Source organism: Equus quagga, chromosome 2, assembly GCF_021613505.1.
Source record: "Equus quagga isolate Etosha38 chromosome 2, UCLA_HA_Equagga_1.0, whole genome shotgun sequence".
Taxonomy (NCBI): Eukaryota; Metazoa; Chordata; class Mammalia; order Perissodactyla; family Equidae; genus Equus; species Equus quagga.
In genome coordinates, this window is record NC_060268.1 from 149,078,399 (window position 1) to 149,106,166 (window position 27,768).

The 27,768-nt window shown below is 34.3% G+C and overlaps 1 protein-coding gene across 6 annotated transcripts in view; it reads left to right on the top strand.

The window, feature by feature from the left end:
• The window catches only part of EXOC6 (exocyst complex component 6), a 187,786-nt gene that overhangs the window by 63,497 nt on the left and 96,521 nt on the right, over positions 1-27,768 (top strand). For all 6 annotated transcript variants that reach the window (XM_046654551.1, XM_046654545.1, XM_046654546.1 and 3 more), the window contains 8 exons: positions 5,276-5,443; positions 8,169-8,237; positions 10,315-10,398; positions 14,963-15,009; positions 15,131-15,251; positions 16,750-16,821; positions 21,338-21,435; positions 26,052-26,157. In XM_046654551.1, coding sequence (XP_046510507.1) covers positions 5,276-5,443; positions 8,169-8,237; positions 10,315-10,398; positions 14,963-15,009; positions 15,131-15,251; positions 16,750-16,821; positions 21,338-21,435; positions 26,052-26,157 — 765 coding nt within the window. The remainder of the gene's footprint in view (positions 1-5,275; positions 5,444-8,168; positions 8,238-10,314; positions 10,399-14,962; positions 15,010-15,130; positions 15,252-16,749; positions 16,822-21,337; positions 21,436-26,051; positions 26,158-27,768) is intronic.

Here is a 27,768-nt window from a genome sequence, read left to right on the forward strand (position 1 = left end):
GTTTAGAGCTGAATTTTAGCAATTCTAGGGAGAACTTTTAAAAGTAAAAGACGGCCTTGCACTTGTAGTGGTTTTTTTCCCTCATTTGAATGTGAGAGATGACTCCACTATGAGTAGTCTAATGTCTAATTAGCAGTTAAATACCTAAAATTCATAGTCTCAATTAACATTTTCCATATTATATTCCCTGGCACACATTTTAATAATGTTCTTTAGGGGAAAACAACAGACTAAATGGTTAAGTAAGTTTTTAGAAATCTGGGTTAAATAAAGCTAAGCAGGTTTCTTTACTTGTGAATTGTAAATACTCTAGAAGGGAGATACAGTATGTAATATTTATCTAACTTATTTGAGCACAGAACCCCTTTTTCAAGGAATACCTGTTGAGACTGTGTGAAACATTAGTTTTGTACATAACACAGTTTGGAAGCAATACTCTAAATAAATGATTTTATACTCTAAAAGCAGAAAATCATTGACAAAGTTTGTCTGGGCACAGAGGGAGAAAGGGAATTCTGTTTCTTTTTTTTCAGTGGGTAGATTGATGTTGTAATGGAGGAAGTGAGATAGTGATTTTCTCAAGTTCAAGCCTGTGGAGGGCAGCCAGCATCAGGGTCTAGGTGAGGGGAGAGCTAGATTTCTGCAGTTTGTGTGATCGGATTATCTGGGAGTGGAGAGGTCTGATTAGCAGTCATGTATCCCTTAGAGAGAATTCATTCTGAAAGAGGCAGTGGGTAAACTTCCTACATGCTAAGAGAAGAGAGTGGCTACAATCTGACCCATCCAACAGTGGGAATGTTCCACTAATATGCATTATATAAGGAAATTACAATCCTGGAATTAAGCCCGTATTTTTTTTCAATCTCTGATGGTAAAGTTCTGATACTGAAGTATCGCTAAAATGCATAAAGCAAAATATAAGGGTTTTCAACTTCTTAATCTGTATAAATGTTTATTTTTGTCAATAATTAAGTCAATTGTGGGGTAACAGCTTCTTTGTTCTTAGTCTTCACGAACTGTGGGCATTTTCAGTGGAAATAAAATACGCTTGTAGCTTGATACTATAGTTCCTTCCATGAGATTAGTGGACATTTTGAGGAGTTGGGATTTTGGCCAAAGAGTGAACCAGTCCATCTCACCAACACACATACATGCCAATTCAGGAAGTAAATGGTCCCACATAATTTCAGGGCTTCAGGAAATTAAAAATATTTTTCCCTTACAAGATACTCACTTGGAGTTAAGGTCAGTGTATTTTATGTATGTTCATGAATGTATCATTTCTTTTTAATTTTCTGGTGTTTTCAAATTTATGTGTCTGGTTTTCCCCTTAAAAAAGAATTAGTGGTAATTCTTTTGTGAAATTTTGACCGTTCTCCAAACCAAAAGTTATTAAAATAATTGAATCACTGTTTGACTTGAATCATTCAAAGGAAGAGGAGTATACTCTTTGGTATAAAGGTAACTCTAGGATGGGAAAAAAAATCTAAGCAATGGAGCTATTAGACATGGACTTTAAAATGAGCATATTCAAGGAATTATAAGACAAGATTGGGAATTTTGGTAGATCTTTGGAAACCATAAAGCAAACCATCTGGAAATTCTAAAACTGAGAATACATTAACAAATTAAGAACTCAATGTAAAAGTGGCAGAACAGACTAGGCACAGCTGAAGAGAGAATTAATGAACCAGAGGATACAGCAGAGGAAAATAGCCAAATTGAAGCTCAGAGAGACAAAAGAATGGAAAGTACAGGAAAGAATTTAAAGACATTTGAGATAAGGTGAAAATGTTTAATATATGTGTAACCGTAGTCCCAGGAGGAGAAAAGAGAGAGAATAGGGTATAAATAACATGGACAGACCTTGAAGCTATGGATTCAAAAACGTCTGTGAATTCTAAGCAGGAGAAATACAAAAAACCATAGTTAGGCGTATAATAGTGAAATGCTGAAAACTAAAGAAAAGAAGAAAATCTTAAAAGCAGCCAGAGGAAAAAAATCTCTTACCCTCAAAAGAGCAATAATAACAACCAATCAATAGCTAAATTCTCAGCAGAATCAATGGAAGCCAAAAAACACTGACATAATATATCTGAAGTGCTGATAAACCTTATCTGTTAACCTGGAATTCCATACCCAGCAAAAATATCTTTCAGAAATGGAGTTGAAATTATGATATTTTTTCAGATAAACAGAAACCTAGAGAGTTTATTTCCAGCAGACCTGGACTAAAGGAAATGTTAGTGTTTTCAGAGAGAAAGAAAATGATCTTAGTTAGAAACCCAGAGATTCAGGAAATAAATAGAAAGGGCAACTATTTTGGGTAAAATTACATATCTTTCAATGTATAAAACAAAAGCATCCTACAGAGTTTACATATATTCATACATACTTCATTTTATTCCTATTCACTTTATTGCACTTTGCAGATACTGCGTTTTTTACAAAATCCTCCACTAGCAAAAAGATTATGACTCGCTGAAGGCTCAGATGATGGTTAGCATTTTTTAGCAATAAACTATTTTTAAATCAAGGTATGTACATTGTGTTTTTAGACATAATGTCTAAATACATAATGTCTTGTACACTTAATACACTTAGTAGATGACAGTATAGTGTAAACGTATCTTTTATATGCACTGGGAAACCAAAAAATTCATGTGACTTGCTTTATTGTGATATTTGCTTTGTTGCAGTGGTCTGGAACTGAACCTGCAATATCTTCTAGGTATGCCTGTATAGAATTAACAGTGCAAAACAACAACCACATATAAGTTAAACTGGGAAAGGAATTGATATGAGTTTAAAAAACTCTATTAAATTATAGTGCTTACAGGAGATACACCTTACATGTAAACATATAGAAAGATTGAAAGCAAAAGGATGGAAAAATATATCATGCAAACATTAACCAAAAGAAGGCAGATGTTTGTATATTAATATCAAAGTAGGCTTTAAGATGAAAGTGTTAGTAGAGAGAGAAAGAGAAACATTTCACAGTGATAAAAGGTTTGATTTATTAGGAAAATAAACAATTCTAAATTTGTTTCCATCTTATAACATAGAATCAAAATATATATAGCAAAAATTGTCAGAATTAAAAGGAGAAACAGACAACTTGAAAATCGTAGTGGGAGATTTTAATGCACTCCTCTTAGTAACTACTAGAGCCAGTAGACAAATCAAAACTATATTTTTTAATTTAATTTTTATTTTTTTGGTAAGGAAGATTCACTCTGAGCTAACATCCATAGCCAACCTTGCTCTTTTTTTGCTTGAGGAAGATTAGCCCTGGGCTAACATCTGTGCCAGTCTTCCTCTGTTTTATACATGGGATCCCTCCACAGCATGGCTAATCAGTGGAGTAGGTCTATGCCCAGGATCTGAACCCACAAACCCAGGCTGCCCAAGTGGAGTGTGCAGAACTTTAACCAATTGGCCACGGGGCTGTCCCCTATGGTCCTTTTAAATAATACAGTTAACGGCTCTGCCCTAATTGACATATGTAACACTGTATCCCATGATTTCAGACTATCCATTTTTTAAGAACATTTACCAAAATTGATTATATTCTGGTTCTTAGAGAAAATGTCAGGAGATTTCAAAGGATTGAAATAATACAGAGTATGTTCTCTGACCACATTGGAATTATTCCAGAAATCAGTAATAAATGGATAAGTAGAACTCCCTTATGTTTGGAAATTAAGAAATAAAATTCTAAATAACCCATGGGTCAAAGAAGAAACTCAGTTGAAACTAGAAAATATTTTGAATTGAATTATAATGAATATATGACATAGCAAAACTTGTAGGATGCAACAGAAGTCATGTTTAAGGGAAATTTATAGCCTTACAATTATAAATCAGGAAAGAGAGACTGAAATCAATGATCTAAGTATCCATCTCAAGAATTTAGAGAAACAATAGCAAACTAAACTCAAAGAAAGTAGAAGGGTATGACATGAAAAGTACAGGTGACAAAATCAAAACCAAGTGGGATTACATCAAGCTAAAAAGCTTCTGCACAGCAAAGGAAATAATCAACAGAGTGAAAAGGCAACCTATGAAATGGGGGAAAATATTTGCAAAACTGTATGTCTGATTAGGAGTTAATCTCCAAAACACTTAAGGAACTCTTAAATTCAGTAGGAAAAAAACTAATCACTTGATTAAAAAATGGTCTAAGGACTTATATAGACATTTCTCCAGAGAAGACATTCAAATGGCCAACGGGTGTATGAGAAAATGCTTGGCATCACTAACCATCAGGGAAATACAAAGCAAAATCACAGTGGGATATCACCTCACACCTCTTAGGGCGGCTGTTGTCAAAAAAAACAAGATAAGTGTTGACAAGGACTTGCAGAAAGTGGAACACTTGCATACTGTTGGTGGGAATGCAAAATAGTATAACCGCTATGCGTAACAGTATAGAGGTTCCTCAAAAATCTGAAAATAGAACTATCATATGATTCAGCAATCCACTTCTAGGTATTTATCCAAAAGAATTGAAATCAGAATTTTAAAGCAATATTAGCACTCCCATGGTCATTGCAGCATTATTCACAATATCCAAGACATGGAAACAACCTAAACATTCCTTGACAGATGAATGGATTAAGAAAATGAGGTATGTACATACAGTGGAATACTATTCAACCTGTAAAAAGGAAATTATGAGGTATCTAAAATAATCAAATTCATAGAGTCAAAGAGTGGGATAGTGGTTGCCAGGGGCTGGCGGGAGGGGGAAATGAGTTACTAATCAACAGGCATAAAGTTTAAGTTAGGCAAGATGAATAAGCTCTAGAGGTCTGCTGTACAACATTGTACCTGTAGTTAACAATGTATTAATATATTCATATAATGCTGATATTAATAGATATTAATAATGTAATGTATGTACACTTAAAAATGTGTTAAAAGCATAGATCTAATTTTAAGTGTGCTTACCACAATAAAATACAATTTAAAAAAAAAAATGGAAGGAAGTCGTCAAGATAGGAATAGAAACCAATATAATAGAAAACAAAATATAATGGAGAGGATCAACAAAGCCAAAAGTTGGTTCTTAGTCTTTCTAATAAAATTGATAAATCTCTGCAATACTGTTCAAAAAAGAAGAGAAAGGACACAAAGCATAAATTAAAAATGAGACATCACTCCAGATCCTACACCTGCGGATATTAAAAGAAAATATGACCAAATTCTTGAACCAATTTTGACCATAATGAATTTTGAAATAATCTGATTTTTTCTTTTTCCAAAATAGGCACAACAGCAGAAAACCTTCAGTGTTACTCTGCAGATAAAGCAAAATAATGTAAAATTTGGGAAGAATATGTATATAAATGATAGAATTCCAGAAGAAAGCAGTGAAATTGTGTTGAAACATGCATTTGAGGAAGAGGAGGAGAATGAGGAGGAGAATGAAGAGGAGGTGATGGCAGTTCCTTTCTCTCTCTCTCATTCATTCATTCATTCATTGGGGGAATTTTTTCTTTTGAGTTGTATGTCTGTGTGACTCAGTCTTCTCATGTGCAAAATGAATTATGTGCATCAGTTTGTAATGAGCTATTAGGACAATAGAGCCATCTGAAATATTAGACTGCATAATTGACAGATAACAGGAAATATTGTAGATTATATTTGTAAGCATAAATAGTTGAACCTAGGTTTTCTACATAATTAGCAGTAAAATGTAAATATAGTGATACCTTTTTTGTAGTGATGACATATTTTAATTATCTGTGGAAAACATTTAATTTCCTAATGGCTTGACTTTGCCATTTAGACTAATTCTGTATAGCCTACTTTTTTTTTTATTGCTGCTGAGATACTACAAAATAATTCCAATATGGTTAAAGTTAAATTTTTTATTTCTTAAAAAAGGCTTATTAAGTTTAGAAACCTTGAAGTTATCCTTAAATATTTATTTTCTTTCATCTTCTATATCCAAATTCATTCCTAGTCCTATTGCTTCTTTTGCTCTCTCCATGAAGTTTTCTGTTAAGCTTACCTTGTTTTTTATTTTTATTTTTTGAGGAAGAGTAGCCCTGAGCTAACATCTGCTACCAATCCTCCTCTTTTTTTTTTCTTTTTTTGCTGAAGAAGACTGCCCTGAGCTAACATCTGTGCCCATCTCCCTCTACTTTATGTGTGAGATGCCTGCCACAGCATGGCTTGACAAGTGGTGCTTAGGTCCACACCCAGGATCCGAACCGGCAAACTTAACTGCTGTGCCACTGGGCTGGCCCCCTGTTAAGCTTACTTTTTATCTTTTCCTTTGAATTCCTTTTGAATTTAGTTACTACCATAAGGAGCCTAGTTATTTCTAAATGCTTTGCCTTGTAAATGAGATTTTAAACTTTTTCATTCTTTTTTTTTTGTTTTGAGGAAGATTAGCCCTGTGCTAACATCCACTGCCAATCCTCCTCTTTTTGCTGAGGAAGATTGGCCCTGAGCTAACATCGGTGCCCATCTTCCTTTACTTTATATGTGGGATACCACTACAGTGTGCCTCGATAAGTGGTGTGTAGGTCTGCCCCGGGATCTGAACCAGTGAACTCTGGGCTGCCAAAGTGGAGCACATGAACTTAACCGCTATGCCACTGGGCTGGCTCCTAAATTCTTTTTCTAGGGACCTACTAAGAGCTTTTAATTGATTGCTAAAAGGAACCATATGAATATGTGTCCATGGTCTTTTCTGTGGTTTGGAAAATAACTGAGTGTTCGCTATGTACATACCTACTATATGCCTGAGGATGAGTGAGACTATATGTATTTATTGGTGCATGTGTGTGTATATGTGTGTATGTGTATGTATATATGTGTATATGTGTGTGTATATATGTAGGTGTATATGTGTATGCATATCCAATGGATGTCTGATATTGTCCTGAATACAGACAAATGAACAGCTTTAGACAGTTTAATGTCTTTGTAATGTGGAGTTAGTGTTTCCCGATTAGTCCATTGAAATTAAATAAATACTTTGAAATCTACTTTTTTGTTCTTTCTTAATCAGTATTCAGAGAATCTCTGTATTCTCTTCTCCCTTAAATTTGGAATGGTGAAAATGGACCATCTAATCTTCTTAACTCAATTTTCCCTAGTCTGTTTTGCATATCTTTAACTGCTGGGAGCATTACCATAATGTCCCAGCCAAAATCCGTACTCTAAGAAAAACTTGTCTTTTTCCCCTGTTCTTTCAGATCTGTTTTAGTATTACTGTTTCTATCATTTTCCATAATAAGTAACACTATAATAAAAATAATTTGTCTACTCTGGGGATTCCTAAGAATACAAATGTGTTCCTTTAAAAAGAGTTTATTTCTCAAGTTTGAGAAACTTTGTACTACTCTGTTTCATCAATTCTAAGGTGCATTTTAAAAAATGTTATAACATCTCAGAATCAGGATACATCTTAAAATTGATGATATCATAGTTTCAAGTGGTAGTTGTTTTTTTCTTTTTTAGTGTTGCGTAAAATAATAGTGATGATGTCTTCAATTTGATGAAATAATAATAAATCATATGACTTAGCTGTCTCAGAGAAGGTACTTTGTCTATAGCTAAACCATAAATCCATGCATCATCTTTACCAAAAGCAATAATGATGTATCTAGTTACCCAGAGCAATTTTCTGGTAATCTACCAAGCATGTTAAAGATATACAATCTCTCCCTTTTATTACCTTATAATCTAAAATAGTCAACAATGATGATAAATATATAAAGGATGAACTGAACAAATGCCAAAACAGAATAAAAGGGGCATTGTGTTTATATTGTATGCTTTTTATAGTTGATAAATGTTGTAATATCAAGTCCATAAATCTTCTTGTCTTTCTTTAACTTACATTATCCAACAATGGACTAGTAGTTTGACCTTAATTTTTTTTTTTTAAACATTTTATTTTTTTTTTTCCTTTTTCTCCCCAAAGCCCCCCAGTACATAGTTGTATATTCTTCGTTGTGGGTCCTTTCTAGTTGTGGCATGTGGGACGCTGCCTCAGCATGGTTTGATGAGCAGTGCCATGTCCGCGCCCAGGATTCGAACCAACGAAACACTGGGCTGCCTGCAGCAGAGCACGTGAACTTAACCACTCGGCCACAGGGCCAGCCCCTTGACCTTAATTTTCAAAAAATGGTTTTGTTTTTCAGGTCTTAACTGTTCAGGATCTTGTTGATTTTTCCCCTGTTTACCAGTGTTTGCATATTTATTCTGTTTTGGTAAGTATCTTTTGTATATTTTTATGTGTGTGTATTATGTGTGTGTGTATATGTATATTTGTATTATTAAAAAGACATGTATGCATTTTAGGCCTGCTTTTCTAAAGGCTGAGCATAAGCTCAGTGAGCTGTAAATCTTCATGCAATAAATGTTTGTGAAATATCCACTATGTGTAAGGGCACTTAGTTTTTCTTTAACTTATTTTTTTACATTCACGCTGTACATTTTATTTTAATTTCAAATGTAAATCTGTTTATTCCCCATTTTATAAAATTATTTTATTGAGGTCATTTTGACTTACAACATTGTGTAAATTTCAGGTGTATGTTATTATATTTCAGTTTCTATATAGACTGCATTGTGTTCACCACCAATAGTCTAGGTTTTTTTGTTTTTTTGGTGAGGAAGATTGGCCCTGAGCTAACATCTGAGCCAATCTTCCTCTATTTTTCATGTGGGATGCCTCCACAGCACGTGTGTATGTCCACCCCTGGGATCCAAACCCACGAACCTTGGGGCTGCCGAAGCAGAGTGCACAAACCTAACCACTACACCACTGGGCCAGCCCCTCATTTCTTTTTTAATCCAGTTTGCCAATCTCTGTCTTTTGATTGGAGTATTAGTTCATTTACGTATAATGTAATTACTGATAAGGTAGGATTTACATGTACCATTTGTTTTAATATGTCTTATTTTTTTGTTCCTCTGTTCCTCCATTAGTATCTTCTTTTCATTAAATAGATATTTTCTTGTGTACCACTTCAATTCTTTTGTCATTTATTTATTTGTTTTAGTATTTTCTTACTGTTTGCCCTGGAGATTCAATTAACATCTTACCTTAAAACAATCTAGTTCACGTTAAACCCCCTCCTTTGTGTTATTGTTATCATACTAATTACATCTTCATACATTGGAAGCCATTGACATAGTTTTATAATTATTGCTGTATGCAGTTGTTTTTTCAGTCAGAAGTAAGGAGTTACAAATAAAAATACATTTATGCTGTCTTTATATTTACCGGTGTATTTACCTTCATTGGTGTTCTTTATTTCTTCATGTGAATTAGAGTTACTGTCTAGTGCCCTTTCATTGCTGCCTGAGGGACTCCCTTTAGTATGTCTTTTAGGAAAGGTCTGTTAGCATCAGATTCTCTCAATTTTTATTTATTGGGAATGTCTTAATTGGAAGTTACAGCGCAGTATGGTAAGTGCAATGATATGGATGTACAAGTTGATATGGGATAACATGAATAGTAACAAGCCTCAGAAAGTTGAGGAAGGCTTTCTAAAGGAAGGGACATTCATGGTGAACCCTGAAGGGAGAATAAAAGTCATACAGGGAAAAGGAACTTGGAAGCATATTTCAGGAACAGCTTGTACAAAAGCCTGGAAGTGAAAAGAAAATGGTATCTTGACTATGCTGAGATGAGGAAGGAGATGGAGGAAGCTGCTGGATCACATAGGGCCTTGTACAAGTTGAGAAGTTTAGGCTTGGCAGCTAATTTCTTTTTCTTTTTTTGAGGAAGATTAGCCCTGAGCTAACATCTGCTGCCACTCCTCCTCTTTTTGCTGAGGAAGACTGGCCCTGAGCTAACATCCATGCCCATCTTCCTCTACTTTTTTATATGTGGGACGCCTACCACAGCATGGCTTGCCAAGCAGTGCCATGTCTGCATCCAGGATCCAAACCGGAGAACCCCGGGCTGCCTAAGCGGAACGTGCAAACTTAACTGCTGCGCCACTGGGCTGGCCCCGCTAATTTCTTTATTTAGTTTCCCTCGTGACAGCCATATTTTCTTCAGTCAGTCAAAATCTATAAAGCCTAAACAGTAAGATGGGCAACTGTCCAATTGTTTGAACTTACCTTTAGTCTTCCTAATTGTCTTGATGCCAAACAAGGTTACTATCTTTTAACTCTAATGCCAAAAACTTGTTCTTGACATTCAGTGTGAAATACTGTTCAGCATTTATATTCCAGTTTTTAGAAAATTTGCAGTGACCCTTAAGGGGTAAAGAAGTTACCTCCTTAGCAATGTGTGGGTATGTGTTTTTCATTATTCCGCTGATTTTATTTTAGGGTGATGAGGAGGCATTTGAAAATTATTACCGAAAACAAAGAAAGAAACAAGCAAGACTGGTATTGCAACCCCAGTCAAATATGGTAAGTATGTGAAGATTTTGAATTGGTTATGCTGTTACTTTTGATCCCCTTGCCCTGCTTTAATTTCTTCAGAGCATTCATCACTATTCATTGAACTACAAATATTTATTGAACACTGTTCTGTATGTTGATTATGGTGATAGTTGCATGACTAGAAGTGTTTGTGAAGACTCATAGAAACAGTACATGAAAAAGAATGAATTTTATTGTGTGTAACCTATACCTCAGTGCATCTGACTATAAAACAAACAAAACAGGAAACCTCAATGAAGGCAGAAATCCAGATAGGTTTAATGAAGCACTGGATGTAGCTTTTATCCTTGGGGGCATCTGCTGAATGGGAAAGCCTGAATTTTGAGTACATGGGAATACAGAGGGCTAAGCCCAGAGCAACTCAAAGTAGGTGATAAGAGAGTGTTTCCCTTGTAAAGCTGAGGCTCCAAAGAATTGTAGCCCCCTTTTTAGGATGACCTAGAGATAAAAACCATCTAACAAAACCTCTCTGCTCCTTCTGCCAAATACTGTAAGGAAATTGCCTATCTCAAATCTTGGTGCTGAGTGAACAGAGAAAAAAAAGCTCTAAGAATTTACAACCAGCAGTTCCTCATATGTGTTTGGTACCCAAATTTATTCTCCTTGGATAGTCAAAAAAATCTCAAGTTGAAAATTTTGTTTAAAGTGGTTCCAGGCTGATATTGCCTCCAGGTGCCTAGTAGAAGCAAGTGTAGATCTCTGAACCTTCACACCAGAGTTAAAGAATATCCAGAGCTAAAGTTTCAAGGAAAATTAGCAGTTCACAGTCAAAAGTAATATCAAGCAAGTGAGAATCATTAGAAATATTGACAACAGAAATAAATCCTTAAAGACTTTCCATATTTGAATTATTAGCCATAGAATATGAAATAACACTAATATATTTAAAGAAATATATGAAATAACACTAATATATTTAAAGAAATAAAAGGCAAGCTTGATATAAATAGGAAACAAGAAACTATAGAGAATGACCACAATATGTGAAGAAAAATCAAATAGAATACCTAGAAATTAAAGATGTATTAACCAAAATTATAATTTTATGAACAGAGTTAACAGTTGATGAATTCTCTTAGTTGATCTGAAGAAATTGTCTAGAAAGCATCACAGACAAAAGCATAAAAATAGAAGAGAGACGGGAATACAGAGAGAAGGTCTAATGTATCTAGCTGGAGTTTCAGAAAGAGGATAGAACAAATGGGACAGAGGAGTGTTTGAGGACATAATGGCTGAGAATTTTCCAGGACAGATGAGAAATGGAACCCTACAGAGTAAAGCCCAAGGAATCCCACGTAGGTTAAATAAAAAGAAATACAGTCTTAGAGGCCTTACAGTGAAACTGCAGAACACCAAAAGATAAAGAGAAAATAGAAGACCTGAAAAACATTATCAGCTAACTTGATCTAATTAACGTTTGTTGAATACTCCACCCAAAACAGCAGAACGCACATGCCTTTGAAGTACACATGGAAGGTTCACAAAGATAGATCATATTCTGGCTATAAAATAATTTTCAACAAATATAAAAGACGTGAAATCATACAAAGTATGTCTTCTGACCACAGGAGAATTAAATTATTCATATGAATGAATATTGACTTTTACCTCATTCACCAATTTAAGAAATGGATCGTAGACCTAAATTTAAGAGCTAAAACTATAAAATTTTTAGAAAAAACAAAGGTTAAAATCTTTGTGACCTTGAGTTAGGCAACATTTTCTTAGGTGAGATACATAAAGCATGAACCATAAAAGAAAGAAATTGATAAACTGAACATCAAAATGAAAAACTTCTATTCTTCAAAAGGCATTCTTAAGAAAATCAAAAGACAAGACACAGATGGAGAGAAAATATTTGCAAAACTCACATCTAACAAAGGGCTTATATCCAGAATATATAAAGAACTTGTATAACTAAGTAGTTAAAGATAAACGAATGGACAAAAGATCCATATAGACATTTTACCAAAGATATACAGATGACAAGTAAGCACATGAAAAGATGTCAATATCATTTTTCATCAGGAAAATGCAAATTAAAACCACAATGAGATACCACTACATACTTACTAGAATAATTAAAATCAAAAAGGTTGATAATAGCAAGTGCTGGTGAGGATGTGGAGCAACTAGGGCTCTCATACACTTCTAGTCGGTATAAAAATTATACTACCACCTTGGAAAATAATTTGACACTTTGTTGTAATGTTAAGCTTATGCTTACCTTACGACCCAGCAGTCCTTCTCCTAGATTTTTACTCATGAAAAATGAAAATCTGTCTTCAAACAGTGGCTCATATGTGAATGTTTACAGTAGCTTTATTCATAAATGCCTAAAACTGGAAACGTCCCAAATGTCTACGAAGTAATGAATAAATTGTCACAATAGAAAAAGAACTGATAAATGCAGTGACATGGACGAATCTCAAAAGCATTTTTCTAAGTGAAAAAATTCAGATACCACAAAGTTATGTATAGTATGATTTATGTTATATGACATTTTTGAAAAGGCAAACCTATGGGACAGAATGGGATTGATGGCCAAGGAGTGGGGTTGCACAGAGTGAGTCACTACAAGGGGCATGAGGGAACTTTCTTATGAGATGGAAATGTTCTATATCTCAGTTTTGGCAGTGGTTACACAAATGTCTACCTTTGTCAAAACTCATTGGACTCTGTGTAAAAAGGTTTAATTTTACTGTATGTAAATTATACCACAATAAACTTGACCTTAAAAACAAAGATAAAGAGAAGACCTTAAAAATACGCAGAGAGAAGAAATTATTTTCACCTAAACAAGTCAATGGAATTGACTTTTCAATGCTGAAGGAAAATAACTGTCAACCTGGGATTCTATATCCAGTGAAACAAGGGCAAAGATAGACACTTTCAGACAAAGAAGAGGATAGCTTGCTACTGAGACACCCTTACTAAGCAAATTCTAAAGGATCTACTTTAGACAAAAGGAAAGCAATGCCAAATGGAAGATATGCGATGCTAAAAGGAATGAATAGCAAAGAAACTAAATATATGGGTAAATCTGTGTTTCCTATAGAAAATAATATAATAGAATATTATGGACCTTAAAACAAAATAAAATTAAAATACACAACAAAAATAGCATAAATATCAAAATGAGATAGAAGTTAACGAAATGAAACTATTCTACAGTTTCTGAATTGTCCAGAAGGTGAGTAAAAATATTGATTAATTGTAGTTTCATTACTTAAGAATGCATTATGTAATTTCTGGAGTAGAAACAGAGTATATACCTTCATATAATACAAAAAAGCTAGAATGATAAATAAAATATTCATGACTTGGAGTTGATTAAAAAAATGGTAATTTTAAACCTATAAGCACTTGATAACATTGACTCAAAATATTTAAAGCAAAATTGCCACATCTAAAAGCATAATTAGAAAAATCCATAGGCATAGTGGATTTTTGAAGGTCTCAGTATGTTATAAACCAAATAGAATGTCTTTAAAAATACGAAACATGCTTAATAGGCTTGATCTAAAGAACTACGTAGAATCTTGTTTCAACAATTGTAGAAACATATTCTTTTCAAGCACACACGGAACAATATAAAATGTGACTTTATACTGTTATAAAGCAAGTATCAAGAAGTATCAAACATCTGGTGTCATGTAGACTACATTCGCTGATCATAGTATTTTTAAACTAACAGTAATAACATTCCTCCCCCCACCTGAAAAAAAACTCAGATATTTGAAAACTTTGATCATATTTAAATATACAAAATATAACATTTGAACTTAATTGAAGTAATGAAGTATTTCATGTAATAAACGTTTATGAATGAAATTCAAATGATCAAATATTTTCCTGTATGCCTTTTGTTAAAATTATAAACAATAGGCAATTGTAGACCATTCTTAAGAAGTTTGACTTTGTTATAAATCAGATGAAAAGTCATTGGAAGGTTTTTAGCAGAAGAGACAATGATCTGATTACTGTTTGGAAAGTATCATCTCACAGCTCTCTGGAGAATAGACTATAGGGAGCAACCCTGGAAGCTGGGGAGACTAGAGAAGAAAAGGATGTAATAGCCTAAGTGAGAGATGATGGTGGTTTGAATTAGCCTGCTAAGAAGAGGGTTCTGAAATCGTATTTACTTTTTAACTGGTTTATTGTCCATCTTTTTTCAAATGCAAGTTCCATGAGGGTAAGGACGTTTTATTATTTACCAGTTTATCCCTGGTGCCTTAGAAATGTATCTGGTTTGGATCCTGGGTGTGGACATGGCACTGCTCATCAGGCCATGCTGAGGCGGCATCCTGCATGCCACAACTAGGAGGACCCACAACTAAAAATACACAACAATGTACCGGGGAACTTTGGGGAGAAAAAGGAAAAATAAAATCTTAAAAAAAAACTGTATGCAGCATATAGTAGACTCTCAATAAATATTTGTTAATAAATGTTATAGTGACTTGGAACTTACTTTCCAAATGTTACTGATATTTATTGGTTTAAATTGATTTTTATTTTTCATTTAAAGCATGAAACAGTTGATGGCTATAGAAGATATTTCACTCAAATTGTAGGGTATGTATCTAATATGGAAATAAGTATTGTTTTTATATTATGTTAAATGTCAGAAGTAATTATTTTCTATTTGGGTTTTAATTTGTTTTTAACACGTTATGTTGGTAATTACTGTTTTTAGGTTCTTTGTCGTGGAAGATCACATTTTACATGTGACCCAGGGATTAGTAACCAGGGCATACACTGATGAACTTTGGAACATGGCCCTCTCAAAGATAATTGCTGTCCTTAGAGCTCATTCAGTAAGTCAGACAATTTATATTACCAGATTTTTAATTCGGTTACTTCAAGAACTTCTGAAATGCATAATGTCGGAAGAAAATTGTACCTCCATCATTCTGCATTTTTTGTAATTGCTCAGATTTGGAAGTAGTAATGTAAGGCTTTTGTTTGTCTGGTAATATCGGGCTGTGATTTCGCAACTGACTGGTACTTCCCAAGACACTTTTAGTTCAGCATTATAGAAAATGAAGAATTAAGCTGGTCTCATTAGTCTCAACTGACCTCTTCATTAGATCACTGAAAAGCACCGTGAAGAAAGGGTTTTTAATTATCATTCCAAATTCTTTGTTTCCAAAATAAACTCCACCATCAAAACTCAATAGAACTTGCTCTTCAATGTTTATAATTTGTTTGCAATAATATAATTACAAATTTCTTAAAAATATGCAATTGTCAAAATTTGAACTCATTTGAAATAATGAACCTTTTATGTAATGAGTTTTTTTGTGAATGAGAGTAAAATAAATTATTTGCATAATATGCCTTTTGTGAAAATAATAAATATGTTAGTGTTATAAAGACTATTGAAATTAATAATTGCTCAGTTTACACTTTTTCTTACAGCCTTTTTAGTAGTTAACCTTTAGTGAAATCTTCCCATGCTTAAAATTTTGTAATCTGTTATTTATAATTTTATTACTGAGAATAGAGATTGAAACTATTTTGGAGGATTAATAGCTAATGTGATATTTAGATTATAAATACACTACTTTTTTATCAGGAATGTAGATTCTTGATACACTATTTGTCCAATGAACTACAACTTTTTCTAACATTAATAAAAAACAATATGTTTTATCAAGGTTTATATTCAGACCTGCTCTGAATATGTAAAATTATAGTATGCTTCCTATTAATTCCATGATATCAAATATGAAGTCATAGTATATTAAATGCAACATATCATACTTCGCATCTTATTAAATGCTGTTAAGGGGACAGTGAATTTTATTATCTCTGTGAAATTAATTATTTTGTTTTGATGAATTACTGAGAAAGTAAATTGTCATTCTTCTATTGGAAGAAGTAATATATTGTGTCTCTTTTTATAAGAGAATAAGTAAATAATTGAAAAGTAAAAATACGTGGTCTATGTATAAATCATTTTTTCAGTTTAAAATAATGAATTCCTTAAAATCTAAAGACTTTTAGAAAATAAGCATCATCACTTTGTCTGAAGTTTAGTGTGTGCAAATTTCAGGAAAATTTGTTTTCGTATAGTACAGATACTTTAGGTATGTCATGTGATGATTTTTCCATAAGACTTTTTACTGAATAGAGGAAGCCAGCCTTCCTCTTACTAATAACCAAGGATCTTACTAATAACCAAGATTTTAAATTTATTGTAAGACTGGCAGATTAAAGAAAAAGTTTTCAGGTTTTGTTTCTTAGTTTTTAACCAAATGACTCTGGTTTTTGTTTGTTTGTGTTTCCATCCCTCCCTCCACATTTTCCTAGTCTTACTGCACTGATCCTGATCTTGTTCTGGAGCTGAAGAATCTCATTGTAATATTTGCAGATACTTTGCAGGTGGGTAATAATCTGACATTCAATTAATGGCTATTTTGAGCACTTTTAAAGATATGACAAAATATAGAGTACACTCACTTACTTTATTGCTTATTAATGTTAGTAAATTAGTAGTAACCAAATGTTTACTTATATATTGAGATTACCCAGCACTTTTCATACCACCTCCTTCCTGATCATGAAGTTTGGACAGACCTCAGGGAATATTACAATGTTTTTAAATATTGGTCATTCAGTTAGAAAAGATAAAGTATTTCTGTAGTTGAAAAAATAAAAGTCCATGGTGTATTGAAAAGAATCCTGAACTAGAATTAGAAGATCTACCTTGAGACAATAAGCATGGGCTCTGAGAGTCACACTGACCCTGAGTTTATGTCCCACCTCTGCTGTTGGGTAATTGTCTGTCTGCACGTTTTCTAAACTTTAGATCTCCATTTGTGAAAGTGGATTTATTACTAGTTTTCAGAATTGTTTTGAGTTTTAAATGTAATAAATATGAAAACATATGGCTTGAAAGCTGTATCCACTCATCTCCTTAATTTCAAGTGTGCTATGACTGAGAAAATCACTTTACTTCTTTGAGTCTTGGTTTTTTTCTTTTTAAAAGTAAGCTTAAAACTGAATTATCTCAAAATTCAATGTCTTTGTGATGTTCAATATCGAAGTTTTAAGCTTGTCTCTCCTCTTTCCTTGATCAAAGATAAGAAAGAATTCATTGCATTTTATTTTCATGCTTAAATTTATGGGATTTTTACGGTTGGAATGACATTTCATGAAATACAGACTAGCGTTTTTCAAAGTGTGATAATAGATGTTACTTAAAAAAGAGTTCTGTGGTCAAAAACGTTTGGGAAATGCTAAGTGAGGTAAAACAGATTTCTCCACTAAAAGCCTTTCTCAGAGCAAATTTATACCATATGTTTCCAAAAGGAAGATGATTATGCGGCATTTTCCAAATATATTTGACCTTTGAATCTTTTTTCCCCCTCATAATGTCTCTTAGATCTAGAGCTTCTTATAGTGTGGAACTAATAATTTAAACTGTTTGCATCATCACGAGTGTCCCATCCTAGAATAATAGTTGTCTACTTTATTCTCAAACCTAAGAAGAAGGTTCTACAAGTTCCTTTAGTAAATTATTTTATTGCTTCATACCTTTATTAATTTGTATGCCTTATATACTGTAACACCAGAATAATGTAGGGTTTTTTGTTTTCATAAATTTTGTGACAGATGTATCTGTAATACTGATCTCTCTGCAAGAAAACTTTTGGTAAGTTTTATTGGAGACTGCCTTAAGTTTTTAGGCCTATCTGTGGGTAACTTGAGGGAGTTTTGCTATCCTTAATGACTTAAAGCATTGCTGCTCAAAAGTATGGTCCACTGGTCTGCAGACTCTTACTAGTCTGTAAATTGTTTGTTATGGATTCATAACAAAAAGGAGCTTCCATCAGAATGTAAATCAGCAACATCAAGAGTACAAAGTTTAGCTTAATTGGCATTTTTTTTTGTAGCAAGACTTTCTCGATGTAGGTACAGCATTGATTTGTATTCTGGTATAAGCTCCTTATTTCTTTGTAAACCATAGCAAACTGTTCTTGGACTGGCACTTTGAGTATAAATGAATCTAAAGTATTTGGTGTATTTCCAAGGAACTCTCCAGAGACTCAAAGAAGAGCAATAGATAATATGCAGGTAATAGAGGCATTAGAAAAGTAACAGTGGTGGGTGCATAAACCTTTGTAAGTATACCTTTCTAATCTTACTGCTTTGAAATAAGATTGAGGAAGTCAAATCAGTCCTTCTTATTTATTCAGAAATCCTGCAGTATTTTCATTTCACTGAAAATTGACAGGTTGAGTGTTAGGTAGATCTTATACAGAATTAATAAATGCTGACTTTTAAAGTTATACCCATTAATTGAAGAATTGAGGAAGGTCTTTTCATAAAAACTAATTAAAGAATATTGCATAATATTTAGTTTTAAAAACTGGCACTTTGCCACCCTAGGGAAATTTATTTTTAAATGTCACTATTTCATCATTTAGAACAAAGCTGACTAAACAACAAAGTAAAAAAAGTAACACTAGCCTATTTATAGTTCTGTTTACTACCTATTAAGCAAATCTAAAATAAACATTTATTGATTCATTCACTAATAGTTTTTGAGCACACACTATGTGCTAGCAACTTGATGATGTATAAAATGATAGAGATATAAAAATGAGTAAGACACTACGGACATAAAAATCCTTGGCTTCAAGAAATGCACAGTTTAGCTATAAACAAATAGTATGTCTAATAAGACCTACTAATATAGTGATATATTCAGGAGCTTTGGGCTCCCAAGAAGATGGAATGACTAACTTTGACTCCAGGAGTTGGGAAAGGTTATACAGAAAGTTGAAACGTGAGCTGGCTTTTGAAGGATGAGTTCAGCAAGTAAATATGAAGGAAGGGATATTAATGACAGAGAAAATAGCACGTGTAAATTATAGATAGAGGTATGGTATGGTGAGCATGAGACTGACTGAGGAGCTTAATGGTGTCAGAAACTGTAGTAGTATATGGGTGTGAGCAAAGAAGGGCAAAGAATGGTAATGAAACTGATAAGGTCATTTGACCCAGATTGTAGTAGGTTTTGTGGGACTTTAGTAAGCCTTCTATAGTTTTTAACCAGAGAAATGGCATGATTAGATTTGCACTTTGTTTCTTTTAAAGATTTTATTTTTTTCTTTTTCTCCCCAAAGCCCCTCTGTACATAGTTGTATATTTTTAGTTGTGGGTCCTTCTAGTTGTAGCATGTGGGACGCCACCTCAGTGTGGCTTGATGAGCGGTGCCATGTCCGTACCCAGGATCCGAACTGGTGAAACCTTGGGCTGCTGAAGTGGAGCGCGCGAACTTAACCACTTGGCCATGGGGCTGTCCCCTAGATTTGCACTTTTAAATGATGTTTTTGAGAGTCTGGGCAATAGATTGAGTCGAAAGAGACAGTTGGTTGAAATTTCAGTTTAGGAAGCTCTTAACAATGGTCTGGGCAAGAGACATTTAAGAACATGAAATAAAGCAGTGGCACTGGGAATATATCTGGAAGAAGCAAAGGTAGTAAATGATAGAAAAGAATGATAGATTTGAAAGAGATTTGTAAAGGTGGTAAAATCAAAAGAATTTGCTGACTGATGTGTTTGTGTATGGGGGGGCATTTAGATGATTTTCAAATTTCTTTCTGACAAACTGGATTGATGATAGAAATACTATTGACAGAGATAGGAAATAGGAAAAACACTTCGGTTAGTTGGAAAGGGAGGGGATAAATTAACTTTAATGTGCTTCCTGGCAGACTGACTGGAGATGTCTAACAGGCTTTGGAATTAAATATTTCGAATTTACAGAGGTCTAGCTAAGGATATAGACTAAGAATAATCAGAGAAAGCAGTCTTTGAAGTCAGTAGACTTGAGATTGCCCTAGAGAGCTAGAAGAAAATATTAAGGCATAGAGATAGAAGAAAAAAGGAAACTAGAAGGATTGTTCATAGATAAAAGGAGAACAAGGAGAGAGTGGTGTTAGAGAATTCAAAGCAGAAGAGTTTCAGGAAAGAAAGGTAAGGGAGAGTAGGAGATCACTGACTTTTATATTTAGGAGATAATCTTTGACATTGTTGAGAGCAGTTTCAAAAAAGGAATAGGAGTGGGAGTTAGATTGTAGTAGGTTTGGCTATGAAAGTAGTAACAAAGGGAAGAGAGGCAGCTCACAGGGCACAGAAAATTGAGGGATGGCTTTTTTGTTTTCTTTTGTTCTTGGTTTCAAAAGGGAGGAAGTTTAGCATGTTTGTTTAGCCAAGAGAAAGGAGTTAGTAGAAATTAAAGACACAGTAGTGATTTAGATAATCCACGCAGAGATTCCTATGGGAAGAGATAGGATCAAGGACATACATGAAGAGGTAAGTCTTGAAGGGGTAGAAGGACAACTCTGTGAAGTGAGCGAAATGTTTGGTCCTGATGTGGATAAGATTTCATTGAATTTGGAGTTGGAGAGGAATAAAGTTTTGAAGAGTATACATTTGATGAAAAGATGCAAATTTTCCCTATACAATAATGTCAATCTTAAATTGAAGGTGCAAAAGGAAGCCAGCGTGTTTCAGACAAAATATATTCCCTTTTCTTCTTGATCCTATTTAGAAATCACCTTCCAGGACAGAGTTATGGAGATCACTAATTTGGAGCTTTTCCTCCAGTTCTGACTGCTAATACTTTTTAAGGCTAACAATATAATCCAGAGTGAAAAGAAAGAGAAGAAATGTAAAAATTATTCCAGCTTCATAAAGCTCTTCCTAGATTCTCCCTTACCTAATGCAACCTCGTAGAAAGTCAAAAGGGTATCTTTTTTCATAAGTTGGAAGGGCATACAGTGTGATACAGTGAGCACTTTCAAACAATTCTCCAGTATTCCCAACATTTTTTAAATGAACATCTTTATTTATTTGACTTATCTGCTTTTTTTTGTGTGTGTTTTAGGGTTATGGTTTTCCAGTGAACCGACTTTTTGACCTTTTATTTGAAATAAGAGATCAATACAATGAAACACTGCTTAAGAAATGGGCTGGAGTTTTCAGGTTAGTCTAAGCCATGGTGCCTTAATGTAATGAAGAAGTTTGTCAAATGCTAAAGTAATTGATTTTGCATTTAGCAGTAAAAATGCTTATTTTTTTTATTGTGGTAAACTGCATGAGAAAAATTTACCATTTTAACCGTTTTAAAATGTACAGTTCAGTGGCATTAAGTACAGTCACGTTGTTGCAACCATCACCACCATCTTTTTCTAGAACTTTTTTATCTTCCCAAACTGAAACTCCGTAACAGTAAAACAACAACTCCTTATTCCCTTCTTCTTCCAGCTTCTGGCAATCACCATTCTACTTGGTCTTTATGAATTGGGCTACTCTAGGTACTTCATATAAGTGGAATCATACAATATTTGTCTGTTCTTTTGCCTGGATATTTCATGTAGCATAATGTCTTCAAGGTTCGTCCATGTTGTAGCATGTGTCCGAATTTCATTTCTTTCTTTTCTTTTCTTTTCTTTTTTTTGAGGAAGATTAGCCCTGGGCTAACATCTGCTACCAATCCTCCTCTTTTTGCTGGGGAAGACTGGCCCTAAGCTAACATCTGTGCCCATCTTCCTCTAGTTTATATGTGGGATGCCTGTCACAGCATAGCTTGACAAGCGGTGCATAGGTCCACACCCGGGATCAGAACTGTCGAACCCCAGGCTGCCAAAGCGAACGTGTGAACTTAACTGCTGCACCACTGGACTGGCCCCTAAATTTCGTTTCTTTTTAAGGCTGAATAATATCTCATTGTGTATATATACTCCCTTTTTATTTATCCATTCATCCATCTATGGATGTTTGGGTTATTTCTACCTTTTGGCTACTATGAAATAATGCTGCTGTGAACATTGATATACGAGTATCTGAGTCCCTGTTTTGAATTCTTTTGGGTATATACCCAGAAGTAGAATTGTTGGATTAGATAGTAAATATAAGTTTCATATTTTGAGGAATCACCATACTGTTTTCCACAGTGGCTGTACCACTTATAATCAATTTTTAATTGTACTACTTTGAGTTCTAATCGCTGTAGTTTTTTTTCCTGGTAGATGTTTGAGGTTTAAGGCTGTGAATATTCAAAGGTATTTAGTATTAGAGACAGAAATTTATAGTTTTTAAATTATATCTCGGGAAAGTTCTGTTTTTACAAACATTACTAGATTAAAAATCTTAAAGCACCTAATGAGGTGCTTTAACTGCTTCCCTGCAGGGGATGGACAAAGTATTTTAATATCTGTATAATTTTGTATTGCCGTGACAAGAGAAATCTGCTCCCTCCTTTTTAAATTCTAAAACCTTTTCTCCCTCCTTTCTTCTCTCCCTCCCCACTTCCTTCCTTCCTTTATTTCATTCTTTCAAAAACAAAAAGTCAATATTGAGATCTTACATCTAGGTCACCCAAAATATGATAGAAGTAATGTAGCAATAATATTTGATGAGATTAAAATAGAAAATATGTTAAATGACTTAACACGTGCTTGGCATTTACCTCATCAATTTTTAAAACTGTGGATGGCTGACCTTCTGAACACTGTGATAGAGATCTTTTTAAAATACCTAAGTGGTTCACAAGGTGATACACTTTCTCTTAAAATCAACTAAATAAATTTTTATTTGAGGTTTTTGTATTAATGTTCCTTAGGAGTGATTTTGTCGGGATGTTGTCTCAAATGGATTATTGACAGTCTTGATGAGTCATGTATAAGTATCAACAATTTTTGATATTTAGTATTTTAGAAATAGAGGTAGTGCTTATTGATAGGGGTGGTAATCTATAATGTATATACTATGATATAATGTGATATATCTTTATATATAGTCTTTATAAAATTTTTATTTATATATATATTTATATATATGAAATCTTTACTTATAGAGTTGATGTTGTTATTAACTTGCCCTCTTCAGAAATGTTTAAGTTTTTACAGTTGTTGATAGATTTATATTGATCCAGCTATTCTCTCTTTCTCTATCTTAAGGCTTCTAGTAGTGAGATGGCTCCCCAAGATTGGGGAATCCATGAGGTGTTGTTTTCTCTAGGAAGCTAATGGGTTCATTCAGATAGAGATAGGATTAATGTTATCCTCCATTGTAATTATGGAGAAGAACACATGATACCATGTCGATTGTTAATACGTAAATCACAAATATATTTTGACTTCTACTTGCAATACTCTTCTAGATCATGCTTTTTGCTTAGATTTTTAAGAAGTAGCAGAATTTAAGCTCTTATTATCCCTGACCTGTATTTTACAAGTATTAGTGAATTGACAACCTAACTATTAAATGGGGGAAAAGTAAAAGTTATCATCAGTACTAAATAATTAAAACTTGGCTACTTTCATGATAGAATTTATGATCTGACTACTGTCATAGTTTATCTCTGTGTGGTTCTCTTCAACTATATTGTGATTGCCAAGTGTTTTATTTTTATTTACATTCTTCATTGCCCAGCCCAAAGTATAGTGCCTTGCACAGAGTAGGAACTGAGTAAACATTTACAGAATTAGGTTCCGTAAACAGATCACTTTTAAGACTACATTAACATTTTCAGAATATGAATGTACCATTCATTAAATTATCTCTCTTTGCATATTAACTGATTCCCTGGCATTTGTATAAAGTGAGTAGTTTATGGTGTTCTAGTAGTTTTTTGCCCTGTACCTTGCCCTTTAACCCTTTATTTTTAAGTACTATTTTGAAGGAAATAGAATTAGTTGAAGCCTCTCACGATATTTTAGGTAAACAGAGCCTTATTTTAACTATCTTGTGCACCACCATGATTTACAAACCTGTGCCTTTATTTCCAGCCTCTCATCAAGACCCCAAACCCATTTATCAATTAGATATCAATCATCCACTGCTGAAACCATATCTTTCTCTTGTATTCCTGACCTCAGCAAATGTTACTGATGAAGTCGATCTACATCATTTGTCCATTTGCCATGTCTAGAAACACAGATTCATCAGGATTACACTTTCCCTCATAATCCTCTTTTAGTTTTTAAATCCTGTATATTCTACTTCTTAAAAGCTCTTGTTTCTGCCACTTCCTTTCTGCCCCCACCAGGATAGCTTTAATTGATATTTTCCTCACCTTTTATTTGGATTATGCTTCAGTCTTTCTAACTGTCCTCTCTGTGTTTATTATTGTCCTTTTCCCAGTTTATCCTCCACATAGTGGAAGATATTCACTATATGACATTCCTCTGCCTAAAACCTATTAATGGTATTCCATTGCCTACAGGATAAAATCTGAGTGCCTTAGTTTGTCCACCTGCCCAGCCTGATTTTACACCTGTCCCTTCTCTACTTTACACTCCAGTAATTCTGCACTACCTTTGGTTTTACTCCCACCTGCCACACTCACGCTTTTCACCCCTTATGCTTTTGCATGTTATGTTCCATCTTTCTGAAATGGTATTCTCCTATAATCTCACTGGAAGTGTGTCTTTAGCCCATAGCTTCTCTGTAAAGCTTCCCATGAGATGTCCCCTACCTACTCTGATAAATTTAATTACTTCTTTCTTTGTCCTATTTCTAAACCTTTCACTTCTTTTATTGTGTGTATAACACATCATTATAAACATTATAACTTGTTTGAATATCTATCTGTCCTGTTAGGTTTGAGAACAAAGATCTTGCTTTTATCTTCATGAGTTATGGAGTTTTCATCACAGTTAGCCCAGAACCCAGCACATCATAGGTGCTCAATAAATATTCGTCAAACTGAATTTTGATTAAAAGGAAGCTGATGGTTGGACAGCAGGTATAATGGGACAGGTTGGGTTATGCTACAGTAACAAAAATGCCCAAAGTCTCAGTGGACGAACATGGACATTTTATTTCTCACTTACACAAGCACCCATAGTGGGTCTATTAGTCCAAGATCTAGGCTGTTTGCATTTGTGATTCTACCTTCTCAACATGTGGTCTCCCCTTTGACCATGGGAAGAAGGGTCACACAGTTAGCTCTTTAATGCTTTGGACTTGAAGCAACACGTATCACTTGCATTCACAGCCCAATGGCCAAAATTAGTTATATGGCTGTCTGGTTGCAAGGGGGCTGTGTAGGATAGCACATGGATATTTGGTGAGTAGTAAGTGTCTCTGCCTTACTAATTATAAAAGGTCCCTTTCTAGTTACAACATGATGAGAGACTAAACAAATATAAGACATTTTTTCATTTTCAGGGAGCTTATGATCTAGTTGGGAAGAGAGAAGATAGAAGACATACAACCTGGAAATTGTCCCTATCAAGAAATATGACTGGAATACTCTTCATCTCATGCCTTTGTTTTAGGGTAGTTATAGATAATGACTTTGTTCTGACTATATCATCTTGAGAATTGTTCTAGACTAGAAAACTAAAACTAAAATGCCGAGAAGATGTAAAACAAGTGGAAAGAAAAGATTGCACGTGAACTTTCAGGGACAAGGCTTATTTGGGATTGAATTTTAGAATTCTGGATGATTAGGCAGTGTTTTCCTATTTGGACCTTTAACTGGCAAATGAAAAAGGCTTTTGTATTAGGTGTTTTTTTTTTTTTTAAGTATTATGCTGTAGCACTCTAATGATACATTTTCTAATACTAAAATTACAATTCTTTCTTAACAGGGACATTTTTGAAGAAGATAATTATAGCCCCATCCCTATTGTTAATGAAGAAGAATATAAAATAGTCATCAGTAAATTTCCCTTTCAAGATCCAGACCTTGAAAAGGTACAAGCTAATTTTTAATTCAAGAATTTTCTTAAAATAAATTTATGATTTTTTTTGCTACATAATAGTAACCTGATAAAAATGGCTTCTTTTGAGGTAATATTTTGTTATGTTATTTGAGAAAATTAATTATGTTTTGTTAACTTTAAAGATTATGTTACTACTACTACTATCACTGTTTTGGTGAAGGGAAGAAGGGACTTTCCTGGGGATACCAGGAGCAGTTGTCCCAAATGTTAGGTGGATTCCCAGGGCAGGTGTTACTAACGTTGGGTGGATTCCGAATTAGGTATGCTAACTGGTGAATGGATTATAGGAATAAGAGTAATATTCTGGGAAAAGAGAGGAGAACTTCTTTCAAATGCCTGTCACTCTTATGTGTGGCTTTTTTCCTAGAAATATGCTTCTAAAAAAAGTTTATCTTAGTTATATAAGAGGTGTATGAAGGCAATAGCCATCTGTAGATTTTTTCCTGAAGTAGGAATTATGTATTTTTGGGAGTCAAGTTGTCTGGACAAAAGACAGAAAAGAGAAAGGAAATAGACCAGTATGTAGAGTATTCTGGGAATATACATGATTGCACATGTGCGCCCATACACACACACAAAGGCACACTCACTTGTACCTATCCAGTGTCTCTGGGCAGAAGCAGATCTCTTGGGAAAAGGATATTATATTTCCTGTTGTCACCTTTTTTATTCTCTTTATTTTTGTTTTTTCTCCTTACTCTTCATTATTGTTCCAACTCTTTATAAGTTAGTCCTTTTCTACATTTTTGTCCCTTCTCAATGAACAAGAATGAATTCTGAGTGAATTGTGTGGATTGTGACTGTAAATTTTTATGTTATATTTTTGTATACATAAACTGAGCATATTATTTGTCAGTCACTAAATATAGGGCCAAGTAATTAAATGCATAGCCTTTAGATTATAGCTAATGCTACCATTGCATATACCTAATAGTTGTATTCTAATATACACAAAAGAACAGAATAATTATCCTAATTCTATATTTTTGAAATCCCAGTCATAGGGGCTGGCCCAGTGGCCAAGTTCGCATGCTCCGCTTCGGTGGCCCAGGGTTTCGCCGGTTTGGATCCTGGGTGTGGACCTAGCACCACTCATCAAGCCATACTGAGGCGGCATCCCACATGCCACAACTAAAAGGACCCCCAACTAGAATATACAACTATGTCCTGGGGGGCTTTGGGGAGAAGAAGGAACAAATAAAAACAGTAATGAAATCCCAGTCATAGTTGTCCCTGTCAAGAAATATTACCAGAATATTCTCCATCTCATAGCTTGGTTTTGTCTTGTTTTAGTTACTGGTAATAAGTTTGTTCAGGCTATAGCATCTGTATAAAGAACATTGGAGGGGCCGGCTCGGTGGCGCAGTGGTTAAGTTTGCACGTTCTGCTTCAGCGGCCCAGGGTTTGCAGATTCGGATCCTGGGTGTGGACGTGGCTTGGCTTGTCAAGCCATGCTGTGGTAGGCGTCCCACATATAAAGTAGAGGAAGATGGGCACAGGGATGTTAGCTCAGGGCTTAGTCTTCCTCAGCAAAAAGAGAAGGATTGGCAGCAGATGTTAGCTCAGGGCTAATCTTCCTCAA